The sequence below is a fragment of the Hippopotamus amphibius genome, chromosome 14 (genome assembly GCF_030028045.1).
Source record: "Hippopotamus amphibius kiboko isolate mHipAmp2 chromosome 14, mHipAmp2.hap2, whole genome shotgun sequence".
In the NCBI taxonomy this organism is placed as follows: domain Eukaryota; kingdom Metazoa; phylum Chordata; class Mammalia; order Artiodactyla; family Hippopotamidae; genus Hippopotamus; species Hippopotamus amphibius.
This window is the reverse complement of record NC_080199.1, coordinates 11,912,883-11,936,354: the sequence shown is the minus strand read 5'-3', so window position 1 is coordinate 11,936,354 and position 23,472 is coordinate 11,912,883. Positions and strand designations below refer to the sequence as shown.

At 44.2% G+C, this 23,472-nt stretch overlaps 1 protein-coding gene across 3 annotated transcripts in view; it reads right to left on the bottom strand.

Moving 5' to 3' along the window:
• Positions 1-23,472, bottom strand: part of SLC15A1 (solute carrier family 15 member 1) — a 54,136-nt gene that overhangs the window by 19,172 nt on the left and 11,492 nt on the right. Inside the window, exons 2-18 of one of the 3 annotated variants that reach the window (XM_057707744.1) lie at positions 19,670-19,686; positions 18,862-18,943; positions 18,607-18,748; positions 17,539-17,658; positions 16,409-16,508; positions 16,099-16,189; positions 13,587-13,670; positions 11,649-11,731; positions 7,588-7,674; positions 6,966-7,055; positions 5,354-5,398; positions 5,170-5,202; positions 5,000-5,088; positions 4,395-4,476; positions 2,471-2,590; positions 1,261-1,407; positions 368-417 (exon numbers count right to left, since the gene is read on the bottom strand). In XM_057707744.1, coding sequence (XP_057563727.1) covers positions 368-417; positions 1,261-1,407; positions 2,471-2,590; positions 4,395-4,476; positions 5,000-5,088; positions 5,170-5,202; positions 5,354-5,398; positions 6,966-7,055; positions 7,588-7,674; positions 11,649-11,731; positions 13,587-13,670; positions 16,099-16,189; positions 16,409-16,508; positions 17,539-17,658; positions 18,607-18,748; positions 18,862-18,943; positions 19,670-19,686 — 1,462 coding nt within the window. Of the gene's footprint in view, positions 1-367; positions 418-1,260; positions 1,408-2,470; positions 2,591-4,394; positions 4,477-4,999; positions 5,089-5,169; positions 5,203-5,353; positions 5,399-6,965; positions 7,056-7,587; positions 7,675-11,648; positions 11,732-13,586; positions 13,671-14,593; positions 14,685-16,098; positions 16,363-16,408; positions 16,509-17,538; positions 17,659-18,606; positions 18,749-18,861; positions 18,944-19,669; positions 19,687-23,472 lie in introns of those variants that run through there. The other 2 variants (XM_057707746.1, XM_057707745.1) reach the window with 2 other exon arrangements.

Genomic DNA, 23,472 nt, shown 5'->3' with positions numbered 1-23,472 from the left:
GGAGAGAATTTAGACTTTTGCTATTAAGTAAAACATTAGCTTGGATTTTTTTAGATGTACTTTTTCAGAGCAAGGAAGTTCCTTCCCTTCAGTTCCTCGTTTCCTGAGAGTTGGTAAATGAATGGATGCTGAATTTTATCAGATGTTTTTTATGCATCAATTGATATGATGATGTGGATTTTCCTCTTTAGTTTATTAAGATGCTGGATTTTATGTACAGTTTTAAAAAATATTGAACCAGCCTTACATTCTTGGGGTAAACTCCATACTCTCATTTGACATCCTTGTTACAGTTGGATTTTACTACGGGTACACATTACTTTCATAAGAAGCTGATATAACTTAAGTTTCAAAGAAATGCACATACCTGACTCCATTTTTTCCTTTATCTGGCTTCTGGTTAAGGTCATCCTTTACCTGAGAAAGAAAACATTTTCAAATCTAACTCACTGGAATAAGTTTAGATGAACAGATCAGCCGTTGAGAAGGAGAGTGCTACTGGGATTTATCTTAGGAGCTAAGGGCACCATGATTACATTTGCTGGGCTGCGCCCTTTAGCCCTAGTTTACGTGACGCTAAGATGAGCCTTTACAATTTTTAATGCTTGCTTTTTAGTGGTTCCACAGAACACTGCTCTCCAAGAATTTAGGGCAAGCCACTCAACAGCTCCCTAATTAAACACATTACAAAGAAGTCTTAATTTCATATCACAGTTTTGTAGAAGCTCACTGAAATTCACCTTACAGAATACCCACGACTCCTTCCTTAGGTCAACTACACCTTCATAGCTTCTTTATATGCTGAATGGAATATCTAGGTGCCTATATTTTGTCATGAAATCATTTTTATGCCTTTCTATTGCTTTCACCTGATGTAGTCACTCTTTTTTTTTTTTTCAGACAGCTCTAATTTCCCAATTACTCAGTGCAAATGTTTTAAATGAATGCCATTAAAGATATATTTAAAACTTTATCTCAAAAAGTCCCTGAGAATGCACACGGGTACTCTGTGTGACGTGTGTACACGTATACCACACCACGTCCAGAAGTTCTTTTTAAAATTTGTAAAATTACTATTAACCCTTCCCATCCACCCATCCAACCTGTACTGGAAGTCAAATGACTTGTGTCCTTGGAGAAGGAAGAACTGAGGATTACTAATAGAATACTACATGGGGGTGGAAGAGAGTCACCCCACTAAAAGGCCGTGTCTCCAACAGCACAGAGTCAGGAGTCAGCTGCAGACGTCCAGCTACTTACCACTCGGTAGTCACCTGGGGCCCAGACGAGAAGGGTATGGCGATGGCCCTGCTCAAAGTTATGAGTTACTGGAATAACTGCTGGTCCAACAGAAGAAATGTTTATACTTGTCAGTTTGTCCACACTGAAAGTCATAAATGCATCTGTCTATAAGCGGGAGGAAAGAACCACAGTGAATACCAGAGCCTTGTTCTGTACCAGCCCACACTGTCACGCATGTGATCTGACATCCCCAGGTCACGTTCCTCCACCTCCTGAGATGCCTGGGTGGGGGCTGGCATTGGTTTGCCTCAGCCCCCGCCCGAGCCCACCCCCGTGGGCTCTATCCTGCAGTGGTTTAGCAGTACCACAAATGAATGATGATTTTCATCCAGCATTTTACTTTCATTTTATGAAGATAAATGCTGTGGAAATTATTTCTGCCACTGGGCAAAGAAGAGCATCGAGGAAAAGCAATAAGCTGGGTGGAAATCAACACTGGGCTTTTCCAAGCGTCAGGAGTCAAACGTTCTTCCTTCCTGCACGGTTATTAGTTTGGCAAGATCTAAGGGAGTGGTTCTCTCAATGGTGGCTGAACAGGAAGGAGACCAGTTAAATCAAAATTTCTGTAGTTGGGATGCAGGTGTCAGAATTGTCAAAGCTCTCTGGACTTAAGGTTGAGATGCTCTAATCGAGCCCAGTGACCATCCATCCACAGTAGGGTTTTCCAGTCTCAGCGCTATTGGCATTTGGGGCCAGACAGTGCTTTGTTGAGAGGGGCTGTGTGTCAGTACCTCCGGCTTCTACACAGGAGATGCCAATAGCACACTTCCAGTTGCCACAACAAAAATGTCCCCAGAGATTGCCACTCAGTGTTCCCTGAGGGGGCAAAATAGCCCTGGGGGAGAACCACTGACCCAGAATCTTGCTATTTAAAGTGTGGTTCTACGTACCAGCAGCAGCAATGTCACGTGAGAACTTGTAAAAATGCAGCATTTCAGACCCACTGGTCACGAATCTGCATTTTAACGAGCGCCCCAGGTGATTCACAGACACGTGAAAGAGCCCACCAGTCCAGAGTGAAGCCAAAATGAGAGCAGAGATGAAGACATTTTACCTCTGGGCTCATCTTGGGATTTACACAAGAACCAAGAAGATTGGCTTCTCCAAATCCTATTATGATAACTTAGGGCAGAAGAGGAACAAGAAAGTTGCGTTTCCCTCTACTTACTTGAGACATCTGCTTAAGCGTCACTGTCGTTCCAGGAAAAGATACAGTCATGTTATCGTTTCCTATATTCAATACTTTAATTTGGACTTCGTTTCCTTTGGGGAAGACGGGAAGAGTTTTCTGCGCAAAATAAAAGAGGATTGGCAGTGAGGCCTTCAGTGCATACTGAAGATGACCTTTACCGTGGTGCTGGAGTCACCTACCCCCGGCCGAGGAAGCTGTACTGGCTGAGGCACACCAAGCACCCACCACGAAGCCCAGGAGGCCTCCAATCCCATACCTCATGGCACCCATAGAAAGTGATGCTCGTACAGAACATGGAGGCAGTCAGCAAGAGGCTGCTCTCGGTCCTACCTGGCCACCTGCAGGCCACACCCGGTCAAAGGATGCCAGGTTGTGAAGCCTAATACATGAGGGGTCAGTAACCATCGCCTAAATGAAGGTTCATCTTGTTGTAGTGCCTGTCTGCTCTTCCCCGATGCCAGCATCCTTCTTCGTAACTTGGGAATCCCAGACCTCAGCCCTGGACCCAGTGCTCTAAATATCCCCTCACAGTGCTTTACAGCCTCCTGCTCACACCCTGGTCAGGGTTTCTGCCTTTTCCCTACAATGCCTTCCCTCAAATCCCAGTGTCACTGAAGCAATCCACATCTATTTTAGCCCCACAATTCATTTTCCATAAAGCTGATGATGTTCAAGAGAAAGTGAGCACACCCAAGCTCACGGCAGCTCACGGCAGCATTACTGACAATAGCCCAAGAGGTGAAATGACCCAAATGTCCATCAGCAGATAAATGGACAAACAAAATGTGGTCCATTCATACGACAGACTATTATTCTGCCTTAAGAAGGAAGGAAATTCTGACACGTGCTACAACATGGATGACCCTTGAGGACACCGTGCTCAGTGCAATAAATCAGACACAAAAGGACAAATACTGTATGACTCCATTTATATGAGGTACAGAGAACAGTCAAATGCATGGAGACAAAATAGAATGGTCATGGCTGAAGGATGGGGGGTGGGGGTGGGAAATGAGGAGTTGTTTGATGGGTATAGGGTTTCAGTTTTGCAAGATGAGAAGAGTTCTAGAGATGGAGGTCACAGCGACACAGATGTACTTAGCACTAACGAACTGTACACATAGAAATGGTTAAGATGGTGAATTTTAGGTTGCATGTATTTTACCACAATTAAAATTTAAAAAGGGGGGGGGGAGGGAAGAAGGGAGAGGAAGAGAGCAGAGACTGAAACAGAGAAAGAGACAGAGAAAAAGAGAGTCATGGGGTGGAGGGGTGGGGAAAGGAGAGGAGGGGGAGAGAGAGGGAGGGGGAAAGAGAGAGAGAGACCTTTTACCTCTCATCTTACCACATAACATCCTGTTTCTAAGACCTGATCTCAGACGAACAACATTAGGAATCTAGTTTAGTTCCACTGTGAGTCCAGTAGATGTGTGGATTAGCTTGGGAACAAACCATTATCAGGAATGTTAGAATACAAAAGGTGTCTTTCCATTAACAATTTCCCATGACGATGTACACGTTTTTGAAGGACTTTGTGAGTGATGAGCCTCTTTTAACCAGATCTCCTAGGAGTTTAGATTGCAAAGAACAAGTTCCACAAACTTCCCTCCCCTTATAAAAACTGTATTATAAATGGAAGCCCCTATGGAACCGCCATCTACGTTTTCTCCTAACTGAGTGCACCCTTTTGGCCCTATTCCTGGCTGCGTCCTTCGTCACGACAAGAACCTGCAGGGCACGCTGACTGCAAGGGACTCTTCTGCCCTGCGGCACACTGCCCACAGCTCCGGGACTTCATTCATCAGCACATCCTTGGCCGCCCTCATCCTCTCAGTCCTAGAGAAGGCAGCTCCACCAGACCCACCAGGAAAGGCCACTGGAGACTCAGAAGGCAACTCACATCGATGTCCACCTGCACAATCGCAGCCGCCACGAAAGCCATGGAAGCCAGGAACATCCCAACGGTCATCTTCTTCAAGGGGCTGGCGGGACAAGCACGAAGGTGACTCTCAAAAACCGCAGGCGAGCGAGCTGATGGCAACCCAGGAAGCGCTCCTCTCCCGCCACCCCCAGACATAACCAGCTTCTCCCAAAACACGTGGGTTCCAAGCGTCTCTTTGTCTCTTATTCATGACCAAGACTAAGGAGGATGAGTGGAGTACAGCTTCTCATTTGCATCTGTACATTTAATTTCTAGAAACTACTTTGGATCATAGTTAACATTCTATCCTCTACATATGCAAGGGAGCCTTAATTAGAGGCTTTTGCAAGCTGCCATTAATAGCACTTTCATTTTAAGGGCAAATTTTCAGAAACGTCAGCACATAGACATCTGATTCAAAAATATTTCTTGGAAAACTCCCTCACATAGGTGGTGTCGTGGGAGGGGAGACAGACATTCTTTCCACCGAGGCTCTGGGAGCTGAGGGAGCACAGCACAGCCCGTCTGCAAAGCCCTGGGACTGAGGGAGCCCCGGCCCCAACCCCAACCTCAGGGTCACCTACGTGAAATTGAAACCACATTTTGCGATGAGAGGATACACCACGGCGTCCACGATGGGGACCATGATGACGATCAGGATGGCGTTCACGGTCTGCGGATGAAGGGGAGAGGAACGTTTACTGTCTCCGTGGTGGCTGTGCGCTCTGAAAGTGACTTAAATATTTTCTCCTACCTGCATCTGATCCGGCTGAATTTCAATAATTCCCTAAAAAGAGGGGGGAAATCTTATTAAGTTCGCACAGAGGATCAATTAGGGGGCTGGAATGTTATAAGAGGGAAGCAGAAAGGGAGCAGAGGGGCTAAAACAAAGGAATAGTGACCAGGGGCTATAAAATAGCTCCGTGTCCCAAACTTACAATTTTCCCACTCATGGTTGTTGCTTGCAGTGTCCACCTGGAGCCCTTAAAAACAAACAAGTTTACTGCATCGTTTGGGAACGTGGGTTTTAAACATTTTACAAGTCAGTGGGACGTCTTTTCCAAATCGGGAATGAGGTCTGAATTGCTGTGGACTTTGGCTTTAAAAAAGTTTTTCAACATCAGGCTCGTCTCCCAGCTCCACTGTGATTGTAGGTAAGAAGAAACAACTTGCATTTCTGCTGCTCAGTTAACAACATACAGTCCTCCAACTCCTCAGGAAGAACCTACTGAGAACCACTTTGAGATGACAGCCTTTGCAAAGACATAAATGCATTTCTGAGGTTTGCTGGAAGGTGACATCACCTGCAAGGTGAAAGCAGCTTCACACCCTGAGGATAGTTTACGTTCATGGGCATCATAGTTCAGGAACATTATTACTGTTAAGAGCCTAGGCTGGTCTGAAATGTAATTCCATCAAGAGAGTGACATTCACCCTATTTCGTAGTAAAAGATGATGCAGGATTGTACAAGCATATGTTATACATTCCATGGAGAACTGGACACGTGACTGTTTCAACATAATCTATCCCCTCCACTAGGAGAACATCACAGAAAGTCAGGAATTATGCCACTGGCTGAGTTCTTAGTATAAGCCGGTCACTGATTACTTCATATACATTCTCTCTTTTGATCCTCACAGCCTTGTGCCGGGTTATTATCCTTTCAGAAGGGTTAAAGGATTACACCAAGTCACACAGCTAAAAGGTGCTGAGTGCATTCCTAGTGCAAGCCCGATGCCAACCACTTGTCCCCATCCAACATGCAAAACTGGTTCTTAAGATGCTGGTCTAAATTCCATACTTACAAATAAGGAGATTAATGTCTACACTCAATTTTTTTCAAGAGATGGTTTACCCTTTTAATAATCCTTCCTGTACAATAAAACCACACATGTGTGTAGGTTTTTTCTTAAACCCCAATTTCTAAAAGAAAGGATATCTTATTATTTTGGCTACTGAGCCTCATGCTTTGGGTTTTCTAACCCTAATTTGAAAAATTCCTAGGCACATGTCTTCCAGCTATGGGAGAAAGAGCAGGGTGACAGGCTAATGATGTGTTCTAGTTCCTGCTCTGATAAGAATGACTCTGGCAGAGTCATTTCACATTTCTGGATGGCGCTTCTAGCCCAAGCATCCCATTTCAGTGTGGAAGATATCAAGTCCCCCTCAGTCTAAATATTCTGTGGATCCCATAAATGACAATACATCTTTTACATGTTGCATCAGTAGAAGAACTCTTTATTCTCACTTTGACTGGCAGGAGTCCTAGATACTTGGATCAAATCATTCCCAAGACTCCTTTACTTGACCCCATCTAATTTTCTTCATTGTTTTTTCACAGAAATGTGGATAGAATCATCTAGATTTAAAAAAAAAAAAAAGAAGAAACCTAAGGTGATCTAACAGTTACCAAATAAATGAACATAAAAAAGGAACTGGAAGAGAACATTTTCAGGAGCTACATCCTAAGTAAGTACCGCCTGCTACATCATAATGCCCAAAGAATGTTTTGTTAATGGAAGACGTACAGAAACGTAGTTGCATGTTACCTGCTGATCGAATAAGGCCCAGAACATGGGGAGAGGAATATACAGGAACATCACTCTCATAACCATCTTAATCTGAGCGATGAGCCGCTCCTGTAGTTGGAGTGAGGGAGGGACAAATCAGCCACGACCTGTGTCGCTCACAGCTCTCACGCAATGCTATTTTCAGCGCAGACATATTTGCATCTAGAGACAAGCTGGGAGGTGAGTAATTGTTCCAAGAACCATATCACAGGTTTCCTTAGAAAACCTCAAATTCCTAAGGTGTTGAAAATATGAGTGAAAACATCTTTAGGAGGTAAACTACTCGAATTCAAATGTAAATTCACTAAATGTAAACCCCGCCACCATCACTTAACTCTCCCATATTCCAAGTAAAGTTCTGTGATCGTGATGACACACAACGAATGGGAGGTTATTCCACATGAACACCTATGAAAAGGTAATATCGTTTCTGGGTAAATTATACCCACTGTTTCTCAAGTTCTTTTCAATATAAATAAGCAGAGTCTTTATTGAAAATGATAATAAACTTTATGAAGATATGACTGATAATTTTGTCTATGTAGCCTTCATAACACGAATTACGATCCCCGGGGCCATCGTATCAATAACCATCACTTACGTCGTATTTCTCGTTGGCCCAGTCCAGCCAGTGCTCCCTCTTGGGAAATCTCTTAGACCGATGCCGAAACCTATTTTTGATGGCAAACTGAAGGAAGGAAGAAAAATCAATTTTCAAAACAGAACCGATTTCTTCATCAGTGAAACACATTTCAATTAAACTCCCTTTGATGGGAGACTTATGAGAGAAGCAAAATATAAAATTGTAGACACTAGTATAATGACGATGCTGAAGGCATAACATGCATTTATTTCAAGCCTCTCACTAACTGCTAGTGTTTGAGCCAGGGTAAACAGTCAGGCTGTTACTGCTTTACTCTCCGGATTCTCTAGAGAGGAGCGTTCAGTCAAAATACAACCCAAGACACATTTGTAATTTGAGTTCTCTGGTAGCCACATTAAAAAGTAAAAGGGAAATAGGTGAAATTCATTTTAATTGTATTTTATTTAACCCAACAAACCCCAAATATGATCTTAATATGTATTCAACATTAAAAAATTAATGAAAAATTTTACATCCTCTTTTCATACCAAGTGTTTGAAAATCAGGGTATATTTCATGCTTCTGCCACATTTCAATTTGGATGCTAACTTTTTATCAGAAATGTTTGATCTGTATTTACATCTCATAAAATTCATGCTTGAAAAACTAGACTTACACACCTAAGTTTTTTCAAACATATTTAAAAGCTTTCCAATAACTGAATTGAGTACTGGTTTTTAAATTTAAGAGAACCCACTACATAGAAATACATGTATAAGAAATTATATAATTTAAATTAATTTAAGTGAAATCCAATTTAAAATTCTGCTCCCCAGTTGCCCTTGCCACGTTTCAAATGTTCGACAGACACACAGGGCTAGTGGCTTCCATATTGGATAGTGAAGGCCTATTATAATATATTATAGTCACACGTAGGAGAGGGAGAACTCACTACATAGAAACAGAATTAGGGGACATCCCCGGTGGTGCAGTGGTTAAGAATCCACCTGCCAATGCAGGGGACATGGGTTCTATCCCTGGTCTGGGAAGATCCCACATGTCATGGAGCAACTAAGCCCGTGCGCCACAACTACTGAGCCTGTGCTCTAGAGCCCATGAGCCACAACTACTGAGCCCATGTGCCACAACTACTGAAGTCCATGCGCCTAGAGCCCATACTCTGCAACAAGAGAAGTAACTGCAAGAGAAGCCCATGCACCGCAATGCAGAGTAGCCCCTGCTCGCCACAACTAAAGTCCACGCGTAGCAACAAAGACCCAACGCAGCCAAAAAAAAAAAGAAAATTAAAAAATAATATAAAAAAATTTAAAAATAAATTTATACTAAAAAAAGGAACAGATTTAGAAGAAAATAAAGATTATAATTGAACATATTTTAAAACATGGTAACACTGATCCAAAAAACATACTTACCTACCACCACCCATTATAAAATCAGAGGTTTCCAAGGTTCCTTGTTTGTAAGACCCCTTTAGGAAAGCAAAGTGCATTCACAGTGAAGTAACAGTAGGAGAAGGCAGTGGTGATGCCAGTTGGGGACATGTGTGTGACTCTGTGACTTAAAAGCAATAACTCAAAGCTACGAGATGACTTAGGATGCCAGGAAATAACAACATCATTCTCATGACTAAATAGCTTGAAGTCGTCTTTATTTTGGCTGCGTTGGGTCTTAGTTGTGGCATGCAGGCTCTTCATTGTGGCACACGGGCTTCTCTCTAGTTGCGGTGTACAGATTTTCTCTCTCTAGTTGTGGCGTGTAGGCTCCAGGGTGCATGGGGTCTGTAGTTCGTGGCATGCACGCTCTCTAGCTGAGGCAAGAGGGCGCAGTAGTTGAAGCATGTGGGCTTAGTTGCCCCGTGGCATGTGGGATCTTAGTTCCCTGACCAGGGATGGAACCCATGTCCCCTGCATTGGAAGGCAGATTCCTTACTGCCTGACCAGCAAGGAGGTCCCTGAAGTTGTTCTTTTGAAGTTGGAACTAAGTCATCAATTACTTGGGAAGAAAGAACTTAGAGACCATTGGAATTGGATCATTTCTATTATCCTGGAAAAAGCTTTTTGGTGGGAATAGTTCTCATGTTAGAGGAAAGTACAAGAGGAAAAGGAATAGCGGTGAGGTGGAGAATTTTTGACTTTGATAAAGTACACGTGTATAGTTTAATGCAATAAAGCCAGGAAAAGGAGAAAGTAAGTGACTAAAATTATCTTAAGGCTGCCTTTACATTCCAAAGATTATCCACACTTAAAAAAAAATAAATGAGTGACACATTTCTCCCTGATTATATAATGTAGGTATTCCTTTAAAAAAAATGGGTAGCACAGTTGAGAATAGGTTATTTGACTCCATTATTTAAAAATTTCTACATTCAACATTTATTTCCTGCCTTAAAATGTGCCTGTATGGATACATACCATGTAAATGCACATGGAAGAAACCATATTCTGCATGGTCTTATTTGGTGAAAAACTCTTTGAAACAAGACTTTAGATGGCTGAATAGTATGACATAGATGTACTAGAAGTTAAACACTGTTTTATTTTTAGCAACTTACTGGACTTCAATTTTTGTCATAAAATTTTTTCTAAGTATTAGTGTACACTGATAATCTAATGTGAAGCTATGTTCATTTTTTAATATAAATTTATTAATTTTTTTATTTATTTCTTGGCTGCATTGGGTCTTCATTGCTGCACACAGGCTTTCTCTAGTTGTGGCAAGTGGGGGCTACTCTTCATTGCAGTGCATGGGCTTCTCATTTTGGTGGCTTCTTTTGTTATGGAACATGGGCTCTAGGCACGTGGGCTTCAGTAGCTGCAGCATGCGGGCTCAATAGTTCTGGCTCACGGGCTCTAGAGCACAGGCCCAGTAGTTGTGGCTCAAAGGCTTAGTTGCTCCAGGGCATGTGGAATCTTCCTGGAGCAGGGATCGAACCTGTGTCCCCTGCATTGGCAGGAGGATTCTTTTTTTTCTTCAATTTTTTAAATTAAATTTTATTTTTTTAAGCTCTTTATTGGAATATAATTGCTTTACACTCTTGTACCAGCTTCTGAGGTACATCAAAGTGAATCAGCTGTATTTATACATATATCCCCATATCCCCTCCCTCCTGCGACTCCCTCCTACCCTCGCTGTCCTGGCCCTCTAAGGCATCACCCATCATCAAGTTGATCTCCCTTTGTTATACAGCAACTTCCTACTAGCTATCTATTTTATAGCTGGTAGTGTATATATGTCTATGCTACTCTCTCACTTCATCCCAGCTCCCCCTTCGCCCCCCCCCCGCCCCCCCCAACCCCGTGTCCTCCAGTCCACTCTCTGCATCTGCATCCTTATTCTTGCCCTGTCACTGGGTTCATCAGTACCTTTTTTTGTTTGTTTGTTTGTTTTAGATTCCGTATATATGAGTTAGCATATAGTATTTGTTTTTCTCTTTCTGGCTCACTTCACTCTGTATGACAGACTCTAGGTCTACCCACCTCATTACATACAGCTCCATTTCATTCCTTTTTATGGCTGAGTAATATTCCATTGTATATATGTGCCACATCTTTATCCATTCATCTGTTGATGGGCATTTAGGTTGCAGGAGGATTCTTAACCACTGTGCCACCTAGGAAGTCTGCTATGTTCATTTTTAAAAGCTATTTTCTTGGCCTTAGTTCCTGAAAGTCGGATTACTGACACTTTCCACACTTCAGACTCTGGATGTACACTATGAAACCAGGCCTCTCCATTTTTGTCTCACTGCTCCCTGACAAATATCAGACTTAGTATGTCACTTTGAGAGGTGAAGAGTCCCTTCGATTTGCTTTTCTTTCTACCTTTGATCTTATTTTGTAAGTCCAAGAGCCATTTCCATCCCTCCCTTTTTTGGGTTCTGTTTGTGTCCTTTTCCATTGGGTAAGTTTTGTAAGAAACTTCAATTTATCAAAAGAGGAAAGAACACTAATACAATGTTTAAAAGAAAGTCAAAGGCTCATTGAATTTTAATTTAAAGGAGGCAGAAGGTCCTCAGGTGACTAAATGTGACTGAGAGGGAGGACTGCTGAAATACTTACCCCGATGCATCTGGCAACTTTAGCCATGACATTACCCTGGGGCTGGAACTTCTTGTACATTCCACTGCCAATGACAAATACAACTGGGGAGGGCAAAAGAAGATATGTCAACAAGGAGTCTGACAGAACTATCTGTGACCCAGAAGATGTGTTTTTATCTGAGTTATAGCCTTGTTTTGGAAATACCCGGATTACTCATAGAGTGGGTTTACCTTCCTCTTTCCCAGTTTCCACAGCACTTTTGATTCTAACAATCACAGGAGCTTCTGAGTAATATTATATTGTGTTTTCATATACAAACACTGAAGCCTAATACCATCTCCTTCCCAAAACTTGGGGCAGCTTGCAGCCACTCAGTACAGCTCTTTGAGCACAAGTTCTATCCCTCTTTAAAAGCATAAGTGCTTTCACAAAGCAGCTTAATGCATTATTTTACAAAGACAAAGAGCACAGCTTTAATTTTCTGGTTGCAAGGGCAAGAGGAAGTTTCTTCTTTTTTTTTAAATCTTCAGACAAAAATAGGAACTAATCTGTTGAAACTTCTACTTAATCACATGTGCCAGAATTTGTTCTGTGGTCATGGTACAGAAACAGTTATCATTAATTGCACCTGCAGCTACAGTTTTACAACAGTTAAAAGTACTTTTTCAATGAGGCCATTATTCCATGGACCTTCTTAGAAAATGCATAGTACTGTGAAAATAACTTGGGGAGGCGGGGAAAGCCTTTCTGCAAGAGACTCTGAAAACCACAGTCCCTATGCTGGGATTTCTGACTGTCCAACACCACAATTCAATAATTTTAAAACATCAGTGAATTGTTTGAATTTTACTTGTTTTCCTCAATTTAAGAAGGCTTGAAGTTTTGACAGGTGCTAACTTTCAAGCATATCTCCAAGTATGTCCCTGTTCTAGATGTTCTTTATCGTTAAAGGAAGAGAAGTTTACTTGTCTTCTTAGCCAACGTTAATTTTCCTCAATCTAGACATGAAATCCTTGTCCCCAGGGCCTCAGAACATCACCTCATTTGCAAATACAAGCTTGGCAGATGATCAAGTTAGGCAGAGGTCATTGGGGTGGGCCCTCCTCCAATAGCACTGGTGTCCTTATCAAATGGGGGAATTTGGACACAGATGCACACACAGCGGCAAGGCCGTGGACAGACTGAAGTTCCACTGCCACTGGCCAGGGAACGACTGGAGGGAGTTGAAGATTCCAGGTTCCCGGAAGAGATTCTTCCCTAGGGCCTTCAGAGGGAGTATGGCTCTGCTGACACAGTGATCTTAGACTGCCAGCCTCCAGAACTGTGTGATAATAAATAAATTTCTGTTGTTTAAGCCACTTAGTTTGTGGTATTCTGTTATGCCAGCCCAAGGAAACAAAGACACCTCCTATCTTTCAAACTGGAATATCCTTTGCACAAAACTCTTCAGACCTCCTAAAAAGCCAATTCCAAGAATTTATGTGCAAATGACTATACACATATATTCCTCCCAGAGGGAAGATAGTCTTGTAGAAACATGTAGAGACGACACATTATAGAAAAACAGATGTTCATTTGGAAGTATTTAAATGACTATTGGACCAGGTTGCCATGTCTTTAGGCAAGTTGTAGATGAGCACATGTCAATCAGAACAAAAGCTTTCAGCCATGGGTTCACCTAGTCTATCACTTTCTTAATCTGCCTAAATAGTTTCAAACCTTTAAATGTCCAACTCAGTTGATCCCTTTTCCTGTAGACTCTTTTTTGATCCTATTCTCTCTGAAACAGTACGGCAGCTCTACTTTCTTGGAATTCTCAGAGCATGTTTACCATGGGATGGCAATTCTTTGTACTACTTACAGTTTGGTACATGAACTTTTAAACACTGGTCACAACAATTAAGGTGAGGGCCTGACCGAATCACACGACTGTATTATCAGTTGATTTCTACTTACTCAGAGATACGGCCATGAGGGCAGCAGGAACCCCAAACGCCAGTGGGTAACAAGCTTGTTTACTGTGAATTCCACATTCTTGAACTGGGGAGAAATGACAAGATTAAAATTCATTATGGCAATGACAATACTCATGTATTTCCCAGTTTTTAAAACCCCTAACTGGTTATTACATACTGTTTTCACTTAATGTTCTAGACTTATCCACTTGTCTTACTGATGTCATTGCCAGCTGAGCAAAGCAGCTTTGGCGTAGAAAGAGCAGGAGATGGAGGCAGCTTCTAATCTTAGCCCCTAAATAGATGTCTGATACCAGCTAAGCCAAAATCAGTGGGAACCCCTGTGTTCTGTGGGCTCACTTAGCGGGAGAGCTGAAAATGACCTGGATACAGTGAAGAAAGTGGGACTCGGAAAGTAAAATCAAAGGGCCCTGGAAAACCAGGATCTATGTCCCTGAATTCATGCCAATTAGCAAACAATAAGGGACTTCCCTGGTGGTGCGGTGGTGGAGAATCCACCTGTCAATGTGTGCCACTACTACGGAGCCTGCGCTCTAGAGCCTGTGAGCCACAACTACTGAGCCCACGTGCCACAACTACTGAAGCCTGAGCACCTAGAGCCCGTGCTCCGCGAAAAGAGAAGCCACCACAAATGGGAAGCCTGTGTACCGCAACGAAGAGTAGCCCCCACTCACCGCAACTAGAGAAAGCCTGTGTGCAGCAATGAAGACCCAACACACCCAATAAATAAATAAATAAATAAATAAATAAATAAATACTTTTTTTTTTAATTAAAAAAAAAAGAAAGAAAGAAAACAATTAGGTGACCCAGGGTAGGGGTCAATAAATTTTTCTGTGCGGAGCCAGACAGTAAATCTTTTAGGCTGTGGACCTGTCCTTACTCCTCAGCCACGTCTCCTAACTCCTGGCCGAAGATCTATTTTTAGCTCTGAAATTCTACAGTTGGTAGGGGAAAATTAAGACTTTGGAAAGGGCAACAGAAATTACTGAAAATCCTTTCAACAGAGTGCTGGAGCCTCCAGGAATCGTCTGATCCTAAACGGGTTTGTCTTTGTCTTTGACCAGCTGTTTCACAGTTCTGCAGAGAAAGAAGTTAAGTAGGCAGAAAACTGTAGTCATGCAAATGTTTCCTGTTCATGATGGTACAGATGATTCCTATTCACAGCAATACGAAATAATCCCGCCAGCCAGTAAAGAACATATATCTCTGTTCATCAAGTCTTTATTTGAACTGACTGGAGCAGCTTTCCAGTTCCCTCATTAACTAACAGGTTACATAAAATCTTTGTGACATGCTGATTTTATATTTGTATGAGAGCCACAATTTTCCCTTAAAAATTATCCTATTACACATTTTCTCATGCAAACATGCACAGCACAGATTCTAGTAGACCCTGGAGGTGGGGGAGGTTAGAGGGTTAGGAAACATAATGTAAGAATAAAAGCTAGTAAATTTTCATACAAAGCAGGTTGGAATGGGCTTTAAGTGTCATCTTCAAAGTGCTATTCTAGGCAGAAATATGTAACCCCACAAATTACCTTCTTTCATCATTTATTCTGACTCAAGGTGTGGACACTATAGCCCTGTTGTGGTCTAATATGTCCCCAAATATTCCCTTCCACATGGAAAATTCATAAACCCTCAATGGAGTGCCGGAAAGCACAAAAATCTGAGTGCTGGGACTTCCCTGGTGGCACAGGGGTTAAGAATCTGCCTGCCAATGCAGGGGACATGGGTTCGATCCCTGGTCCAGGAAGATCCCACATGCTGCGGAGCAACGAAGCCCATGCACCACAACTACTGAGCCTGTGTGCTGCAACTACCGAAGCCCACACACCTAGAGCCCATGCTCCACAACAAGAGAAGCCACCACAATGAGAAGCCTGTGCACCACAACAAAGAATAGCCCCCGCTTGTTGCAACTAGAAAAAGCCCACATGCAGCAACAAGGACCCAACACAGCCAAAAAAAAAAAATCTCAGTGTTGTTGATAGCTGCTGTCTCATTCTCTTCCTTGGGGGCAATTCTTTTAGAAATATCTGAGATGATGGGAAAGCCAAGAATAAAATCTTGCCTGCTAAATTCTTCATGACTCACTGAACATCAATGGGGAGTAAAGCTTGAAGGCAAAAATGTCAACTCTGGCCCACCCAGTGTGGTTTCCAAACAGCCTCTCTTGTCTTGTCTCTTACCATGCGTAAGGACTTGGCATTAATAATCATTTAGAAAAATCAATTGCTATGCTAAGGATGGTTTAGATTCTTCAGGGGTCACTGGGATAAGAGATTCAAATAAGATTAGAAAAGAGTTACATCTTGAAAGGGTAGCTGGAATTCCAGATTTCACTGTGTCCTGTAGGGTGCACGTGACAGCTGAGGCATCGTGGGAGAATTGAGAGACAGGACAAACCAGCAAGGACTCAACCCTTTCACCCGACTGCTCTTCACAATTAAAAAAAGAAAAACCAAGGTTCACTTCAGATATTTTTTACCTCTGAGTATGGGAGTGATGATAGTAGAAAGCAAGCTTCCAGCATTAATGGCCAAATAAAAGATGGAAAAAAATCTGTTTCTTTGCTTTTCCTGTAATAAAAAGGATACGATATGATGACTTTGGCTATATAGCAATGGATCAACTGCAGCCCGTGATCAGACTTGACTCTGAACTTACCTTTGGTCAGTGTCTTACTTTTGCTTGTACTTGAACAGCCTCCAATGGAGAAGACAGTTTGTGACAGTGGAATCTGATTCCTGGGTGTTTGTAATCACTTACGTGGTTTCTGTGGCAGCACACGCTCTTACCTGGCCCTTTTCGAACTGATCTCCACCAAATGCAGACACACAAGGCTTTATCCCTCCGGTACCCAGAGCTATCAGGGCCAGGCCAACCATGGACAGCGCCCTAGGGAAAGAGGTGGGTATTGCCAAAATGTGAGATCCTTAAAAGCAGTGGCCTCTCTTTCCCCTAATTTCCCTAAGAGGACCAGGCACACAGAGAAGGAATTCGACCTGTATGAGAAGAGAATTCACATGACTGCAGTCTTGACAGTTGAATGAAAATTGAATTCAAGGGCCTTGGGATTCATACCTTTATCTAATAATTTACCATCTAGAAAATTTAAAGCAATGGCTTGAATATGGAACAAAGATTTCTGTTTGGAGTTCTTTTGTAGCCTTATAATTTTTAGCAAAAGGATGGGTAAGTGAACTTTTAAGCACTGTCTCTGGTATAGTCATCATAGACTCATAATAGTCATTAAGAACAAGATTTAATAGTCATTAAAAACAAGATTTAATAGTCGTTAAAAACATGATTCAATTGCAAGGCAGAATAGCAGGTTATGTAGTAGGATCTTAACTTGTTTACAAAGTACAGAAGACTGGAAAAAAGAAGAGCAAAAGGTTTATTATTATAACAAAAAGATTATTTATACTAATAAAAGGGATTAAAGAATACTTTTTAAATTTACTTTTGTATTTTCCAAGTTATCTTGGACGTACTGAAGACCCCACTCTAAGTCAATCAAACACTTTTCTCTACACTGATGAGGGAGGAAAGGTTTCCTTACACTTACGGTGAAGGTTCAAAGAAAATGATTAAAAATTAGAGCACCAAAGGGGGGGAGGGATAAATTAGGAGTTTGGGATTAGCAGATACAAACTACTATATATAAAACAGATAAACCACAAAGTCCTACTGTATAGCACCGGAAAGTATATTCAATACCTTGTAATAAACCATAATGGAAAAGAATGTGAAAAAGAATATATATATGTATAACTGAACCACTTTGCTGCACATCAGAAACTAATACAACATTGTAAATCAACAACACTTCAATAAAAAAACTTTTTTTCCCCGAAACAATTAGAGCACCAAACAAGCAACTAGTGAGAGGGTGGGGGTAAGGCTATAGTTAACATCAACTCACACGTGCACGGAAATACTGTCAGGGGTTCCATTGTGGTCGAAGTCCGTGAGGTCATTAATTGAGCTCACTGCAATGATTACTTGTCCAATGGTGTAGACAATGGACAGCGACACAATTGTCCTGTGTTAAGAGAGGTCAAGAGAACTCAAGTTAATTGCACAAGGGCTGCCCACTTCCTATACCGCCACTGCAAAAAGGCCTCTGTTTCCAACTTTCAAAAGCCCAGTCACAATTGTCCTTGTTTCTTGAACTGGGACAATAACCTGATAACCTTTGAAGGGCAGCCTGCTGAAGAATCTGGTCTCCAGAGTGTCAGCGTTGAGTAAAGTTTTGGCTGGAGGAGCCTGGGGAGGGGGAAGATCTGTTTTTTCTTTGAACTATTTGAAAGACTCAATGTCTCTGTTACCTAACTACTGAAATGAGGATCTGTATCTTTAAATGGTCAGTAACCTTTATCTTGTGCCTGGTAACAATACTGGGGCAGGAGCCGTCCGTGTTATTTTTGAATTATATTCAGGGGTTTTGAGATAGTGAATACTCCTGCCTCTGTGCACATCATGCATGTCACCTGCAAGAGGTTTTACTTGCTTCTGTGTTAAATCCAAGGAAACGTCCCATGAACACAGCCCCCTCCCACTCGGCCATCGCGTGTGCTCCTGGCGCTCTTCCTGCAGGACAGGGTGAGTGCCCCACGCCTGTGGTCCAGCAGTTTGAGCTTTTCAGCAGCTGGGATGTCGGTAAGGGGCTTTTCTGTTCTCCCAGCCCTTAGCTCCTCAGGCATCACTAACAACAGAGGCCGGCCCCGCTACTATTTCAAGATGAGACAAAGATATTGTAAGCGTTTGGAGGGGGAAAAAATTCCTACCGATGCTCCTTGAGTTCACCCTGCTGAATGCCAGGCAACGCGCTGAACTCTGGCGATAAGAGGATGAGCAGAAACAGGACCTGGGGCCCTCTCCTCAGAGTGTTACGTTCCCTGAGTCTCCGTTCCCGAGTCCACCATCCCAGATCCCAGAGCTCCTCATACTCGCTGACCTGCTCCTTCACGAGAAAGCTGCCGTGACTCACTTGAACTTCCCCAGCCAGGAGTCAGCGATGAGAGCTCCGAGAATGGGCGTCAGGTAGCACAGAGCAACGAACGTGTGGTAGATGGCGGTGCCCAGGTTGTCGTTCCAGTGGAGGAAGTTTTGAAAGTACAGAATCAGGAGCGCTTCGGGCAGAGGGCGGTGGAGGAGGAGAGAGCAGCGGTGAGCAGTGGCTGCGGTAACTCGAGCTCGTCGATGACGGGGGGTGGGGGTGGGGGGTAGTGGCGAAAAGAGGTACCTCTCATCCCATAGTAGGAAAATCTTTCGCAGAACTCATTGACCACGATGAAGAAGATGCTCACGGGGTAACCAAAGCAACTCTGACACAGAGAAACAGTCTGGGTTTGAAACAAGCTCCTCACTGGTCCATACTCGCCAACGAGGGCTGAGGGCGTGGGAAGGAGCTGACGCGTATCTAGTGACTTCACAGGGACCCTCAGAGGTGGAGTCGAGAATTTAAAGTGTTTTGTTCCCTTACCCTCTCTATAGAAACCGCAACAAAATGAAGGCTTTCTCGTTTGATAGTTTTATTGTGAGTCTGAGAAGGGCTACATAGGAAGACCTCAGAGAGATTGTGGGTTCGCTTCCCGACCACCGCAGTTATAATTGCCATAAAACAAGTCACACAAAGCTTTCGGTCCCCCAGTGCATAGAAAGGTTACGTTCACACTATACTGTGGTCTGTTAAGTGTGCAATAGCATTATGTGTAAGAAAACAATGTACCTGCCTTAATTTAAAAATGCTTTATTGCTGAAAAATGCTAACCGTCCTCTGACAACACAGGGTTGCCAAGAACCTTCAATTTGTACAAAAACTCAGTCTCTGCAAAGCACAACAGAACGAGGTATGCTTGCATACAGCCTTTCCTAAAGAGAAGAAATGTCACACAGGAACTCAGGATGGTCCCCTCACTGATGTCAGATGCATGCGATGCATTTGTTAAGGGAATAAAGCACTATTCGCTTTATTTGTGACCATTTAGGTGAAAAATGGGTTGTAAAGTTTCCATCAGGAAGCTATGTGGAGAAGTAGAAAGGATACTCACCTGCGATGCGGACGTTCCTGAAAGAAAACAAAATGCCACTATTAAGGTCAAGTACTTAAAATGCTTTCTGCTGAGTCTAAGCTCAGACCCTGACTTGGCTGGGCCACTGGGTGTGTTACCCAGGGGGTCCAGCCCTGTCTGCGATCCCAGGCCGAGGCCTGGGCCTCTTCTCCAAGTGGGGTGGGGCTGGGCTGGTGGCTGCGTTTTCTTTTAATCAGCTTCTCGGGCAACCCTGGCATGTGGTCAGGATGGAGAACCAGAGGCTCAGAGAATCTGCAGAAACCATTTCCTCTTTAAGACACTGCACAGGCTGCCCAACACCCAAAGGATAAAATCCAAACTTTAGGCATGTCCTTTACCATCTCACAAGGTCAGAGGGTTTTGGTGAGGGTTAAATAAGGGAAATAGAAAACACTGAAGAGTTCCTGACACACAGTGAGGACCCCACCCCCAGTCCTGTCTCCTGGGCTGCCTTTTGTCCCGCCCTGACCCTGTGCACACAGGCTCCTGGGGACCCAACCTTCTTCACTGGACATGTCGTGTGCACCCGCCCGAAGTCCTCAACGCAAGACAGCGACTCCTTTACCAGGAAGCCCCCTCCTGGCAAAATGTGCCCCTTCCCTTGGTGAAGCCACCTCCAACCTCCCTATGTTACCAGAGGGCAGTAACCAACAGTTTCTGTTGCTGCCTTCTCTCAGCTGGAAGATCCCCGAGGTCTGCATCCCCACACCCCCAGCGTCTTTCCCAGCACCCACCACCCGGCATGGGCTTAGTGTCAGAAAACTGAATGAGGAGAGCAGGGAGAAAATGGGTGAGAATCCAAGTGACTTGCTACAAACCAGGTGCCACTGACCACCTTCTAAATCTTAGCTGTACCCTCCATCCCCTTGGTTCCAGCCCCTGATTTTCTGTCTCCCCTGAATTTTGACCAGAGCTGACCCATAGTCTCACCCAAGCCCTAACATCTCCTGCACTGCTCGCGATACCAACACCTCGTCCCGTATTTATCAGGGCCTGTCATGTGCTGTTTCACATGCCCCAGTTCATGGGGATTCTCCCCTTCCCTCCCTGCCCTCCTCCAGCTCCACTGACCACAGCTTACAGTTCCTTCCGGTCAGAGCCCCCAGAGTTATAGATCAGTGACTCCAGTTTTCAAACTGGCGTGTGCCTCAGAACCACCTCCAGGGCTTGGGAGAGCAGGTTTCTGGACCCCACGGCTAGAGCCGCTGTCTCTGTAGGCCTGAGGTGGTCCCTTGAACTTGCATTTGTAACAAGTTCCAAGGGGATGTCTGTGCTGGTCCAGGAACCACACTGAGAACCACGCTCAGGCTGTGAGGTCGCGTTGCCCGATGGATCTACATAAGTAAGTGTTGTCCCTGCCCTGGCCCTGAGCACCAGAGAGACCCTCCTGTGCCCGATGTCCCGGGCTGGAGGGGTGGGAACCGGATACAGAAGCTGGACATAGCCCTCACCGCAAGCTCTTACACCGTCCCTGTTCTGGGCCCTTCATCTCAGACTTGCTACCTTGCATTTTCATCATGTGCAAGTCCAGGGCCCCATCCCACAAGGAACAAAACCTCAAGGTGCTCTGCCTGAGGAACTCCCTTCTTGGCCTGGACCGCATGGTCCTCCAGGCCCCCCTCATCTCGTGCGCCGGAGGCCTTCCTTCCTGAAGCTGGTCTCGCTGCGCTGTGGGTGTTTGCGTTTCCTCAGCTCAGCACAGCCCCACGCTGCACACCAGACAGTCTCCCAGTCTTGCCCACTTAAAGAGCAGTGATGCTATTTTAGTCCTTGTTCTAAGAAACACTGAAGTTCTGGAAGGAGATTCCTCACCACTAATAGAATGGTTTTTCTCCCCAGTTAGACTTCCTTGTGGGAAGGGGCTGCTCTCAGGGGCAACACGTGAGGCGCGCAGGCATGGGGTCAGACAGGTAATGGGGTCTCAGTCCTGTTGCTCACCCCCTGTGACCCTGGGCAAGTCCACCTCCCCTGCGGACAGCCTGTCTATCAAATGAAGAGAACCCCACCCACCTTCTAGGATGGCTGTCATTATTCCACGTGGGGAGCCCCAGCCCAGGGCTCGATGCATGTTTCAGTGGGAGATGCCAGTACCTCAGAATCCTCAGCCCCTCCTACAGTGCTTTTCACAGAGTGGACATGAAACATTTGTTGAATGAATACATATTCCAAAGAGCCAGCCGTGGTCAGCAGGTACCGTGGTCAGATCTGGGGTCTGCCACTCAACAGTTCCATTTCCCCACAAGCCTCCTCCTGCCCGTGAGGCTGACCTGGTGGGTTTCATCAGTGTCCCCACGTCTTCCCAATCCCCACGTGGTTCGGCCAATAGTGAGCCGTGGCAGGAGGTCAGAGGGTCAGGGCGTTCCTTTCCCTGGCGCCTTCCCGCAGGCCAGCTCAGATGGCTGTATCCTCAAGTGCGAGCCACTGCGCCTCTGAGGTCGGCCCTCTCTCTCCACACGACTCTCCTTCCAGGTTTCTGTCCCGGTTTTGTACTACTTCTTACAGGTGGTAACAGTAAGGCTGCTCCTCCGGGTACCCACACCATCACTTAACGTGTGCCTCGCCCCCTACTCCATCTAAATGTTTTTTTGTGAATAAATGCCCCTATTTTGAGTATACCAGCTGTTTCCTGATGGGACCACGGTGGATACGCAAGCCGTCACCGGACTCTACATGCTGCCACGTTTCACCACCAGAGTGGGGAGAGGACCCCTCTACCGTGAAATAAAAGGACCTGCCACGAAGATGCTTTTGCAAAGGCCTGCAAGACGAGTCTGTTGGCAGTATTCGAAGCCTGTTTCCTTGCTCCATCTTCTTGGGGACCTGGCAGGACCATACGAGGCCCTGCCTACTTAGACTTCAGATAATGTAGCTGTCTCCCAAAGACCAGACAAAACAACGGGTATCGCCCACACAAGGTCTCAGGTTGGTTCTTGCGATGGGCCTTATAGAGAAAAGCAGGAGGAGGGTGTGAAAACCCAGACTTGACAGAGACAGCCTGGAGCTTTGCTCCAATCATCCCTTTCACACATTTCTCAGAATTTTGGTTTGCAGGGAAAGACTTCGCCTGGCCAGGGTAGCACCTGTAATTTTTTTGCTAAATATTATTTAGCCCTGATTATTTGCTAAGTAATAATGGCAGAGGTTTTGTTTAGTTCAAACATGAACAGGATTACAGAAAAGAGAACTTAAACCTTGTTACAACAACCATCACACCCAGAACTACATTATGGACCGTGAAATTCTTAAACTCACTCAGGTGGAAATCTGAGATTTAGTATCCATTCATCACTCAGGAAGCTTTCTATTTTCTGAAAGTTGTGTGTTTCAAAGAACTACTTTTATTGCTGTGGGGCAGAGGTTGCTAAGCTCTTCTTTTACAGAATTCAGAGCTACTTACTGGATGTAATGCTACAGTCAGCATTTCTTATCTTAATACACCTGTGCCCTCTCAGAATTGCTGTCTGAGGAAGCTCAAGTGTGGAAGGGGTGTCTACGTTGAGCCTTAAGTCTAAACTCAAATTTCAACTGTCACAAGAGTCTGTTAACTTTGGTACAGTTGTGTCTGTCGTTGACATCCTGATAGTAAATCCGACTGGCATATTTGAGTGGTCTGATGTTTCTAGCATCTTCCATGGGTCACTTGGATTTCACTACTGATTAGAGTAAAACAGCTTAGCCAGTCCCGGGCACACGGTAATCATGGAATCAGTGCTGGCTCTCACTGTTATTCTAAGCCTAGCAGTGCTTTTGTCTCTCTTTCGGCGAAAGAATTTAGTAAAATA